General features: G+C 36.2%; 1 protein-coding gene across 2 annotated transcripts in view; it reads left to right on the top strand.

Moving 5' to 3' along the window:
• The first annotated feature begins 774 nt into the window (after positions 1–774).
• The window catches only part of LOC149782971 (CCR4-NOT transcription complex subunit 10-like), a 70,734-nt gene continuing 57,823 nt past the window's right edge, over positions 775–13,685 (top strand). Inside the window, exons 1-2 of one of the 2 annotated variants that reach the window (XM_089934532.1) lie at positions 776–3,255; positions 12,229–12,288. In XM_089934532.1, coding sequence (XP_089790658.1) covers positions 2,983–3,255; positions 12,229–12,288 — 333 coding nt within the window. In that variant the 5' untranslated portion in view covers positions 776–2,982. Of the gene's footprint in view, positions 3,256–12,228; positions 12,289–13,685 lie in introns of both variants that reach the window. The other variant, XM_089934533.1, reaches the window with a different exon arrangement.

The following is a 13,685-nucleotide window of genomic DNA, read 5'->3' as shown; positions in this document are numbered from 1 at the left end:
TCATTGTGACATCACAATGTGCGACATTCAGTTTGGTTTGTATTGGATCACCCATTTAGATTAACCTTGTCCAGAAATATTCTCATACTTTAACATTGATTTTTGTTGTATGTTTCTTGTGGAGTGGATATAATGACATTCCAAAAGAATATGGATGTAAGAAGATCCAAAAAGTGAATAATTGCCATGTAAAGGAATGTGTAATTAAGTTCTAAATAATGACAGCAATTACTGAAATTGTAAATACTGAGTGCCTATATGACCCATATGTCTTATACTGTGTCTGTTATGAACTACATGCTGCTTATGATATTTAGGTTCAAAATATCTCCAGGAAAAAAGTCTTTGTGCAAGAAATCAAACTCACAGAATGAGATTGGGAGATGGTCTAAATTATGTTTGATTTTTTTTTTCTTTCACATCGAGATATCACAAATGCATTAGCTGTTGTCCCCACAGTGGGCTAATTCACTGATAACACTAAATTTGTTGTATCTTGGGAGTTACACTGTACTGAATTTTTAAATATATATTCGTTTTGCAAATATACGTCTAAGAAATGTGATGTTAATAATATTAATAATAATAATAATAATACAGATGTCTTTGTAGAGGATAACACACTATATGTTCTATATGTACAGAATTTACAGAGTGTTATAATTCTTTTTTTGGACCAGATCTCTGGCAAAAAATAATTAAATTTACAAGTAAACACCCCCCCATAATACTAATACTGTACAAGATGTTAGGAGGTCACATGAATTTAATGTTAGAAATAAAACTTATTATTTCATTCACTGCATAACTTGTTTGAAATGATGAAAAGTGGATGGCATGTTTGATTTCCACTTATTAAATTCAGTTAAAAATTATTGACACAGAGTACTAAAATGTGTTGTTGAATTTCAGTGCTCAGAGAATTCCTTTTTCCGAGACAGGTCCAATGTAAGTGGCTTTGAAAAGAACTCACTTGCCCGACAAGACCATATTTGTTTTACTATTATTTCAACAGATCCACTCCTTTCGGAAACCTTAAATGGTCAGTCCCTTATACTTTTGACATTATTCATGAGACTGAACCCTCATTCACATTCATTTGTGGAGGGACTCACAACTAATACAATTTCCAGCAATTTCAGTTTCTGCATACTCAGGTGTGGAATTCTGAATAATTTTGGCATACACTTCTGTTCTTGCAGTATTCAGTTGTATACCTTCAGGTTGATTTTCAGTCAATCTATTTCATCATCATCACATCACAGCCATGCACCTTACAGTATAATTAACAGCCATTTTGTTACTGCTCCGGTGGCCTAGTGGATAGAGTATCCATCTTGGATGAAGGAGGTCGTGGGTTTGATCTCCGGCCGAGTCACACCAAAGACTTTAAAAAATGGTACTAACAGCTGCCTTGCTTGGCGCTCATCATTAATATATTAGTGTTAAAATGGTGCTAACAGCTGCCTCGCTTGGCATTCAGCATTAAGAAGTTAGTGTTAGGACTGGTCAGCCTGGTGTCAGGATAATGTGACTGGGTGGGACTTCATGTAGCATGATGCCCCAGTGCTGGACATAACTATAAACTGCCACATTGCAGACATTGTAGCAATATGACTGAAACATTGTTAAAACTACATAAAAAATCCAAATCACAACCACACCACATCATCATCATCTATAGGGATGAGAATTCAGCAGCCTTGGAATTTTTCTTTTTCTTTTTCTTTTTGAATACTGCAAAAATCTTGATGTCTTTCAGTCATAGTTGAAAACGAGTTTCATACTTAAGCCATTGTTCTGTGGATGTATCACAGTTATAGAAAACACTAACACTGTATCAGTAGAATCAGTGGGTACATATTTGAACGAAATGGAATAAAATATAATCAAATGATACCATTTCCTTTAAGATGATAAACTTTGCATTGGGGCTGTTATAAGTCATTAATCTCCTAGCTAAGCTGGCTTAGCTTCATTGTCTGACATTTCATAGTAATACTTAATGCAGGGGTTGGCAACCTATGACATGCATGCCACAAGGTGTCACGTCAAGAGGTTTTGTGTGGCACCCGAAAGGCAGCCAAAAATCTTGATTTTAAGTGTTACTCTCTTACTGGTTCATTTTGTAATTAATCTGGAAAAAGGTAGCATGCTAGTTAAAATAGGTTGCCAAACCCTGACTTAGTATCTTTATCCAACAATACATCACCAAATCAACATGAACAAGGGACAGTTTATTATTTTTGGTATGGTACAAGTGAGCACCAATTATAGATAACCAATGAAATGTGGTGAACAGAAATGGTACTGTTCCACATTCATAGGTCACGTGTTTCACTTTGAACACAAAGTTTATACACTGCAAACACACAATCAGCACCTGACCTGATTCAGCAAAGTTTGATTTTAAGTTGTAATTTTTCCCCAATACTGTTCATGAGTCCACCTTGCCTACTGAGGTGAACTCATATATTATGAACTTTGATTTTCACTATTGTTTACATGAAATATATAAATTTGTAGTTTATTTAAGTGGACACAAGTTGAATGACCAGTGTTGTCAGTGAGGTATATTTATATATGTCCTAACAAAGCTATTTCCTAATAGTGAATAAAAGAAACAAAATGAGCTATTCAGTGATTTTCAGCCATCTATAATTGGTCCTCAGTAACCAAGAACTAAAATTATTTGAAATTCTGTTCAAAATTATTAAACAAATAAAATGAAACGTGAATCATTGCCTTATCAGCATTATAATATGGTGGAATACTGAAGGGCTTTGTAGTGAGAGACAATGGTGTTGTGATTTGTCAGGTTTTACTTAAGCTAAACTGCAAGTTTGTTTGGAACTGTTGTTCTATCCAATCATCAAAAAACAGCATAAATGTATTCTTCATTGTCTCTAGACTGCGATGGCCTTAATATAAACTGTATGTATTTTCTTTCAGAATAGAAAAGAAAATTAACAGAGAAGCATTATGTCTGATAACAAAGAGGAAATTGATGAACATGTAGACTTCACTCCCTTAGTTTCTCCAGTTACTGAACAGCAAAGACAATTGGCAAATGACGCTTTCCAGGAGTTTGAGCGGAAACAGTTCACAGCTAGCTGTAACATCATGAACAAACTGATGGCACAGAGACCGAATGATCCACGTGTGGTTCATAACAAGGCAGTGGCAGATTTTTGTCTAAGTGGCTTCCAGAGCACAGATGAGTTTCGACAGAGTTTAGCCAATGTGTGTCGCATGGTATGAATAGCATGGACTGAGTTCCATCAGTGATGTTTCTCACTAATTTGTTGAATCCACGTTAGTAGGATGTGAGACATAGAAGTCACTTTTTTCAGTCAGATATATCCTTCAGTCACATTAACTATGCTACTTTTCAAATGCACCCCTCCCGGAAAGATGAAAATTTATCTTTCCAGTTTATAGATCATAGAAGCAAAGGCAAGAAATTCTCACTGATTCTCCTTTCCACCACTTTTTGGCTACCCAGATATCAGATGGTTATCATTTTTAAACTTTCACAGTTGTGCAAGTACGGTTGTACTGTATCACCTCATGACATCCATCTTGATCTTCAGCTATCCTAACCAAACACATTTAGAGTTGGTAAAGCAAAGGACAAGTGAGCACTAATTACAGGTAACCAATGAAATATGGAGAACAGAAATGGCTCTGTTTCCAATTCATTGGACATGTTTGCTTTGTACGCAAAGTTGACAGCTTTGATGCAGTTAAAGAAAATGCAGACAATCTTCTTAAGGTGGAAGAACTTTGACTGGGGCCTCGGAAGAGGCTGAATATTAATAATTTACCAATCTTTTAAGAAACTTCAAAATGAAAATGTCTGATTTTCATTTTTCACTGAAGCTTTCATCCAGGCAAATAATGCTTTATTTTGACAAGCCTGATGGTCAGCTTATTTAGAATATGAGAGGCTTCTGATCTAGATTTGGAGGGACCCTGGGCATCTAGATTTTTTATTTAACTTGTTGTGCTCTGTAGTTGTTACTTTCAGGTGTTTGATTTCTGTTATACTGTCTTTTTCAGTGTCATTTTAGATTCATTAGCAACCAGGTGTTCTAAATATTTAAGATCGTAGAGGATGCCTACAGAATGTGTCTTCTCTGTATGAGGAACGCATCAGCTTCACAACATGATGCATGCATGATGTGGTCAGAGGGTGTTTGGTCCACTATGTTGTGCAAAAAGTTTCAAGGCCAGAGCAAGAGATGGGCAAAATGTTGTCTGTAGCTAGCATAATTGAGAATATCATGATAGCCCTTCCACCTTCAAAAATTCTGTGGACCTTGTTGTCAGGGACTGTTATGTCTAGCCATTTTGGCTAGTACATGAGTTTTTATCACACCATTCTTAATGTCTTTCCAGTCCAGTCAAAACTTGAGTTTTAACTGAAAATTATCTTCCCTCTTTTTGGCAACCCAGTAGGCATAAGTCCCCAGCATGTCCAAGTATGGACTTAGTATGACATTGACATTGCCACAATGTATTGTCAGCCATCTTTATGGCATCTGCCATTACTCCGGTTACCAACATACCATATTAACTAGCCACCATAGGCTGGTTCATTGATGAGCTGTGCTGTATACCATCTGACCATTTTTTAAAATGTGGAACCATACAGAGGCCCATATAACTGGTCCATCCATTTCAGCAGCCAGCTGACTGTTCCACCATTTGTCCCTCTGACACAGTGCCAGGTTGCCAGTCTGGCAGGGTCCAGTGTTCATGGCATATTTGCTGGATAAGTGTGTTATACCCAGAAACAATGGTCCTTTTCCTATGCCACATGGAAGCTGCACCTGATAATGACCACCAACAGAGTGAGTGCAGGGGAAGCCTTTATCAGTGTGCCAGCTAGGTCCACATAAAGTGGATGAAATTCAGCTTTAAGGTGGCAGTTGAGCAGATTTACCATATCTTGTCACCATCTGAATGCTTGCTACTATTGCCTACAATCCCATCCTCTAAGGCCAAGACATCTGCGTACAGTGCTCTGAGATTGAACATCCCTCCTTCCTTCTACTTTTACAGTCATTAAAGATCAAGGAAATTTCCTTTTGGCTGTTATGATCTGAGATGGGGAGAATTCTTGTCAAAGAGTCAATTCCCAGCATCTTACTCCTCCCACTGATACTGTTTATACCATGAGATGTGGAACACATAGGATCCAAGCCTAGATAAGAACCCAGTGGTGGTGAACATGCAGGCCCAGAATTTAGTATGGTTGATCACCTTTTCACATGACTTCCAAGTTTATCAAAATGTAGGAGCAGCAACTTTCATGCTTGACTTGGCATTCCTACCAAATTTTTATCTGGCCAAAAAATTGGACAATGTCCACTTTGCGAAAGTTATTAGTGGGCAGCACATCACTTCATCACCAGTATCTGGATAACTTCTTGCAGTCCATTTTCAATAAAGGTCATACAGTTTGTTTTCAAAGGAACTAGAATGTATGCTGATTATCTGTGCTATGGATTACTACTTTGACGCCCAATTTCATTTACTTATTACAATGTTTATGTATCTGTAAATAGAATGAATTTGCAGGTCATGATAATACCATAGAATTGAGTAACATAAATCAGAAACAAACATGAAACTCATACAGGAATACTTACAATGATATTATGAGGGAAAAAAATATTTTAAAAGTAAAATAAATTTGTTTAGGAGAGAATGAGATACAAAGACAGAAACTTTATTCTCTCACCTGATTGATGCCTAGTGAGTGCTGCTATGACAGTATGTAATTTATCATACAGAATCACAGGCTAATTAAGTATGGTTGAAGACTCAATGTTCCAGTCATAAGAATTCCAAGTCTATGCAAGTGAGTGTCAATCAATGGTTAATGTTGACTTCACCCAATGGCACAGATTCAAATAGAATAGATGATGTTCGACTTATCTTGATGTTTTCCAGTTGATACATGTTCACAGTTCTACCTTGTGTCCAAAATATGATCATCTGAATGAAATCTTGTCCCCTGATGGGTCAGGATAATTGATGTTTTACTATACATACCAATTCCATGCACTTGTTCAGTGTCAGGCTGAGCCCAGGGGCATGTATCAAGACTATAAACTGCATCATCATCCTGTTCAGGTCAGACTCATTGATAGGTACTGCAGTATATCTGCACGTATTTCATAAAACACATGTTCGTTGCTCATGCACCCTCTGCAGAAGCACTGAATGCTTGATGGCCTCCTTTTTCTGATCATAGAATTATGAACTCAACTGAGGTTTTAAAAAAAAAGTTTATGTGTCTGTGGCAAGGCCAGTTATAGTTTATGGACAGATATTCTCTAGAGAGACCAAAACCAGAGTTAACAGATCATAAAGATGGGAAGCCCACTTGTTGCCCTGCTTCAGCATGGCCAGTGCAGCTGGAGGCCTCATAGGGCCCTTCTCACCAGCCTTCTGGAAATGATGACTGTAATGAACACTTGTCACTTGTTGCCCTGCTTCAGCATGGCCAGTGCAGCTAGAGGCCTTATAGGGCCCTTCTCACCAGCCTTCTGGAAATGATGACTGTAATGAACACCTGTCATTTCTGGAAGGGTAATTCCGGTATTGCCATACAAGTCTGTTGTGGTGATGTACCTCTTCAAATGAGACAGATCACCTGGTCTCTGTGTCCTGGTCTGGGACTTACATCAGTGGTACAACTGCACAGGATTACAGCTCTGGTTGGATACATTGTGGACAGCCTTAGTGTCCCAGCTGATTGTTGTCTGGAAGAAGCCATGCCCTTCACACCGAGTTGTCCCATCAACCATCGATCATCATTTGATTTGTATGCTGTGGAGGCATATATAGATTTCTTTGTAGTGAGGTGAAACCACAAAAAGTCCAGCTTTATCTGTTAAGTCCCAGATCTAAAGGCTTGAGCAGTGGACATGTTGACAGTCGCTTGGGATGGGTTTTGGGACTATGCTGTCCCTCAGACTCTACTGATATTGAGAGTGATACATAATACAGACAATGCAGAACAGTTTTGTTAGTCCTCGGGTGCGACAAGCCTTGGGTGAATGATCTTAATCTAGTAATATATATCCCAAACATGGTTTTATCCCTGCACAAAATTGCTCCATTTTTACTCTTCACATTGTTCTTAAATTTGTCTGTGAACTAGAATAGGAAAAACAGACTGAATGGAATGGTTTAAGGTGTAAAGTTTATATAACAGTTCATTGTTTTTTTTTAATTTGCCTAGGACGAGAATAGGAAAATAAACTCTTAAGTTGTAACACTTATGTAATAATTCACATTGTTCTTTAATTTGTCTAGGAACTAGAATAGGGAAATGAACTCTACGATTAACGTGTAACACTTATGTAATAATTACACATTGCATAATATCATAGTTATTCTAATATAAACCCCCTTCTAATAAATACCTGCCCCTTTTTTCCACAAAGAGAAATTCCTACCTTATTCAGACTCATAGGTCCATATATATTTATTACAACATGCCCAGATAATTAAAACAGTACATGAGTAATCCAATGACTGTTAGAAAAATAAAAACGACTTAATTTACAAACATTTTCAGTCAAACAGTGATGTACGGTATTAAGTGCCCATCTCCCACCACCTCCAGTAATTGCACCATCCCTAGGGCATGAATAAGAATAATAATGGTTCTTGCACAGTACACTTAAATAATTGTTATCTGGATAAATTTCTTTTGGTTAAAACTCAGCACGATAAGTGTCCATATCATCTTCCTTCGTGATAGAAAAGTTAGAGCCCTTTCTGTATTAGGGGAGCTGTCCACAGGAGTTTTGTTCTCTCTACCAATATAGTTATGCTGAATATGTAAGGTCATTTTTTTAAGGCCGATTTCAATTTAACGAGCAAAGTTGAGTATTGATGAGCATGGTGATAGGTTTCAAGGAAATCGTTATGTACTGGGTTTTTTTTAGCAGCCATTTTGCTCTTACAAGGTATACTAGGATAGAGACACGTGCATTTAGCATGCTTATGAAAGCATGCATAGATAATACACTGAATACTGTATATTTTTGAACATTGCTGTCTTTTAATGGTTCCCACATATACTGTATTATTCACACCTGTGTAGCACATACCAGGCTGTTAACAGTAAAAACCCAGATCTGCAGTCATTTTATGCTTTGTTAGATCAGGCTTGCAGATCATGAAACTCAAAGCTTTAGTCTGAATGTTGAACAGAAATTACTGAACAAAAGTGTAGTTGTTTGTGATTGGCTGACTCAAAATCTCCATCTAAAGCTCAGACTCCATGGTTACGCAAAAATTGAACTCAAATTCAAAACTCCAAAATATAAATTCATGCTTAGAGTTGGTCACTTTAGTAAAACTCTTTATGTATGTAAGGATAAGACCTCACTGAAATTTTCATTACTTGAACCCCACTTGAAGAGAACTTCTAATGTATGTCTGTTTGTATGTGTATCTGTTTCAATAGTTATTCAATGTGAAGTCTTAAGAAAGAGTGATCAGAATTTTCAAGAGGTTATAAAGAAGAAAAAAAAGTTCAATTTTGTTTCATTTAATATGTGGTTACAGGTCCATATGTGGATGCATGCTGCATGGCCAGGTCTGGATCTGTGCTGCTTGCGACATGGCCAGGTCTGGATCTGTGCTACTGTGTCAGGGCCAGGTCTGGATCTGTGCTACTGCATCAGGGTCAGGTCTGGATCTGTGCTACTGCATCAGAGCCAGGTCTGGATCTGTGCTACTGCATCTAGGCCAGGTCTGGATCTGTGTTGTTTGTTTCAGGGATTGACTCCTTTTAGTTTTAGGAACCATATCAGTCATTCTCCAGAACTCTGATCTTGATGTCACCAGCAAGTGGAATGCTTCCAATTTTTGGGGGAGGCTGCTTTATGTCTAAATTTGATCCTAACGATCATTTGGAGTGTTTGAAGGAATAAATCACAAAGACAAGAAATAAATCACAAAGACAAGAAATCCAACTGAAAAACTAGCTACTACATTGTCCATGATGTGCCTTAAAATTTTCATGAAATTGTAGCTTAGAACAGGATGCTGCCATCTTGAAAAAAAATTCCTCTTGAGTTTAGTTTCTAGTTCAGAATTTATTATAAGCAGTGTTTGTGTAGAAAATGTACATCAGATAGACTAAATTAGCAACTATCTATCTCAACTGGTTTCAATCTTAGCAGCTCTGATTTTATCCAGTTTCAATTGTCTTTGAATTCAGGCAAATGTAAATAAAACAAGACTAAAGTGAACCATGTGTATCTGACATAGGATGGTGAGATTATGATCTGAGACTTGTTTCATTCACATTACGTGTATATAAAATGTAATTGAGAAGAACATTATGTGTTCTTGTCTTCACTGTTTGAAGATCATGGTTTAATGATACATTATGTGTTCTATTCTACACTAAAGATCTTGGTTTAATGGTATATTATATGTTCTGGTCTTCACTATATGAAGATCTTGGTTTAATGGTACATTATGTATTCTGGTCTTCACTGTATGAAGATCTTGGTTTAATGGTACATTATGTATTCTGGTCTTCACTTTTTGTAGATCCTGATCTGCTGGTACATTATGTATTCTAATTGTTCTGGTCTATACTGTTTGTAGATCCTGATCTAATTGTGCACTGTGTGTTCTTGTCTGTGCTGACTGCATATCCTGATCTACTTTTGCACTATATATTCTGGGCAACACAGTTGTGTGTTATACATGAGAATAATAGAGTATTTGTGAAGAACATTCCTTATTCAACTTTATGGGGTCATCAGTAGAAATTAAAAAGAACTATGCATCTGAAGATAGGTTTCTGCTTAACAGAGGTTCATTATTATAGTTACTTAGTTTCAGATCCTTGAAAAAGTAGTTAGACCAGTAATTGCTTTATACAAGTTTCTTGAAAGGTTTAAAAGTTTTGTGTCTTATTTCATATCTAAAGTCAATATGCATTTACAAATCCCTCCTGTGCTTATTGGCACATGAATCTTGAACATATGATCTTAGTTAACGTGATTGTTTGACTTACCTGCACTACCCAGTCAAATGATGCATTGACATCAGAGAAGGCAGCTTGGAAAAATCCTGTTAATGCACTGTACATAACATCCATTCTTGTTATGTTTTTGCAATTGAAATTTAGGATTTATTACAATAATAACCTTTTTTCTTATCAGTTTGAATTAAGATCACATGTTTTTTAATGAGTAAGAAGTGTAGATCCCTTTGAACGTACACCATCAGTACACGGGGCAAATTAGATTTTAATTGCAATAAATTGGTTTTATGTATAAAATATTCTATAAAATAAACAACTGGGATTGTCAATTCAGTATAACAAAGCTGGTGGTTAAACACTGTTAACAGAGTTTATGTAAATGAAGCAAATTTTAATTATAGGATGGAAACATAAAATATATGGACTTATAAATAGATATGGAGAGTTTGCATACTTCATATAGTGAAAACTGTTAAGAAAGGAGGGGAAATTAGCAACTGATTATTTTGCCCAAAACACAGTTTGATTAAGGTGTATGGTACTTGCATATAAAATTATGACTTTGGTATGAGAGCATTCCAGATTGGTTCTGGACATTATACCAGGACAAAAGCAATTTCATTAATTTTGGTTTTAACTATAGGCAGTTGCATAAATGAATCACTCCTACAGCTAGCACTCAAGATCATGTAAAGCAGACTTCTGCCTCAATTGTCACATGCACTTGGTTTCTGAGTGGTGATGGAAACATCCACACATACAGATCAGACCCGTTATACTCTCCTAATTTTTGGAAAAATAAGCATTTTTTTTTTATTTGATCAAACTTTTGGCTTCTAGAATATTTCAATTTCTTTAGCACAGGAAAAAATTAAAAGCCTTGCAAAATACCTTTTAAGGCTTGTTTTATCATCTGTGCTGGTCATCTGAGATGGTCTGTGCAGAAGTTTTTCTACAAGTAATTTGTAAATTCCTTTACTCTTGTAAGCACAAGTTTATATCAAAATTGAGATGTCATGAACATGGGAGATGTTCTATGCTTGACAATTGCAGGTTGTCGATCCACTTAAGTTTGGGTTTATGACATTCACATGTAGTTTCAATGAAGCTAATTAATTATTGCACCTTGGGAACATTTACTCTTTCTTCACTTTGTGTAGGCAATAAAAGGAAATATTTTATGCATGTAATTACTAAAATTTGCGGAAAAGTGCTTGTATAGGTTTCATAGTGACATTTTTTTATTCAAGTTTTGTGAAATGAAATAATGGTTGTTTTTAAAAACCCAGTTTATTAGCCACGAAACTAGGAGCAAATGTTCACATATGAGTGAAAATAGTTGCAAAAAACCATAGACCAAAAGAGGTTATGGGATAACCTTTGTCTATTGTTCATTTGCCATCTGTTATCCTTTTTGTATGTTAGCACACATTTTTTATCACTGCACCTCTTAAACTGCTTGGAGGATTGCCATGAAACCATACATACACTTTCATCCCATGATCTAGTTGGTACTATATGCAAATGGTGGCACTTGGACATTCAATATGGCTGCCAGAATGGTTATCTTGCAGTCTTATCACTGTTCTTACTACATGGATGGTCATGTCAACATATGATTATGATGTCTGCTTGGTCCCAAATTAAATAGTGCCAGTCTGATATCCAATATGGCCACCATGGCAGCCATGTTGAAAATTCTGGTATTGCTGCTGGATTTTGACACCTTTTTGCTGAATATGTTCATTTTATGACACTAACATAGTATGATACACAGTATTTATTGCTGCTGTATTACACATGATCAACTGTGAACTGTGTAAACCCAGTCTGCTGTTGTATAATCTGCCAGCAGATCAGAGTGTATGCTGTTTGTGCTATGTAATCATAGTAAGCAAACAGCATAAAGTAAGAAAACAAGTGTATTGTTGATATTAATGCAGAACATCATTAAAAAAACAATGCAAATATGGCATGAAGGGCGTGCTTCTAAACACCTTTATTTAAGAACCATATGTTTGTACAGCTGTATATTTGCATACAACTAGCAACATCGCTTTGATAGACCTTCAGCTACCTGCACATTATGTGATGGCAGACCTGGGTGTATTCTGTTCAGAGTTGAGTGCACTGTATTATTATGTGATAGGTCCTGTATTTCAGTCTATTGCTGTATCTCTTTATTGTCCTCTCAGATGGGCCTTCGTCAGATGGCCAGCTCTCAGCCCTCTCCTCTACATCTCGGACTCTGGACAGTGAGTAAAATTTGCAGGGTGATCATGTTGATGTTGGTGTGGCAGCCATCAGTCGATGTTGTTAACATTTTGGACTGATTCATTAGGGGAGATTTGTCAGGGCTTGATCTAGTAATAACTACATTATTGTTGATTAGAATTCTCAACATTCATTTGCAAGACAGTCTCATCTCATAAATTCATATTTATGACAGTAAAGGGTGCATAAAGCTCTGATGAGCACGGGCAAAGATCTGACCACATATTTGATAAACCAGTTGTACTAGAAATTCAAGCTAAGCAGAATGTCCTGAAATCTTTACAGTGTATAATTTTATTTACAGTAACGCTATTGTCATGAAACTTAAAAAAAAAATTCTTGACTTCAGCTCCATAACCAGAGTGCTACGTTTTCTGAAACTGGGATTTTGAGTTTCAGTTATTTTCTCAAAATATTTCAAGACTGCTAGTTATATTTGTATAATGTGCCATCATATTAGCCTCTATACTGTTAGATTGAAATAATAAATAGAAAAAAAATCTGTGTTCAGCCTATTCTGCATGCTTGAGTCACATGGCCTGCTTCATTTTTCATCACTATGTATCGGAAAGAAAAGACTTGTTTTTTCGGGGTGGGGGAATTAATAATTAAAACAAACTGAACCAGTTCACACCTTTAAGGCAAACAAAAGTAAAACTTGTACTGCTGGGGGAAAATATTGTTAAAACTATTTAACTGTATATTACTCACTTGCTTAGTGTTTTCTCAGTCAAATACATTACCGGATTGCATTAACATTTGTAATTACCATTTGCTACCACCGAATTCAGCTCTCCCTTAAAGATGAAAAGTATAATTCCTTCTGTATTTCATATAGATGATGATAAGTTACTCCTATAGATTAACTCCATTTGTTCTGGTTAGGTGGCCAATGGTATCCCAGATATAATCATTGTAAACTTTCACTTGCAAATGTGAATTGTGCCCATGAAGAATCTGTTACATGCTTAGGCTCTTACAAAATGTAGCAAGAAAAGAGTGAAGACAACAAGCATTGTAAAATTTAACAAATAATTTATTTCCTGGGAAAAACAGGGTAAAAATGAGAAAAAAAACTTAGGTTTTACGAATCAAATCTGAAAATAATTCAAGAATAATCCAAGAACTAAAAAAAAGAAGTCCTGGTAATAAAAAGTCCAAATGAAACTGAGTTTGAATCCTGATGAAATCCAAAATGGAAGGCGATGACATATGCTGTGGTCAGCATCGTACTGATGTGTCATCAGTTCTTTGTTGAATCACAGAAAATAATATTCCTGTGTTTGAATTCTGTGTAAATTTTGATAACTGTCCTTGTCCAAGAATTAATTGAGAGCACAGGTATTTGCAGGGAAAAATAATCTCTTGGAATCCAAAT

Source organism: Sinohyriopsis cumingii, chromosome 15 (genome assembly GCF_028554795.1).
Source record: "Sinohyriopsis cumingii isolate HCF-2022 chromosome 15, ASM2855479v2, whole genome shotgun sequence".
Taxonomy (NCBI): domain Eukaryota; kingdom Metazoa; phylum Mollusca; class Bivalvia; order Unionida; family Unionidae; genus Sinohyriopsis; species Sinohyriopsis cumingii.
The sequence above is the reverse complement of the archived record's forward strand: the minus strand, read 5'-3'. Positions and strand labels throughout refer to the sequence as shown.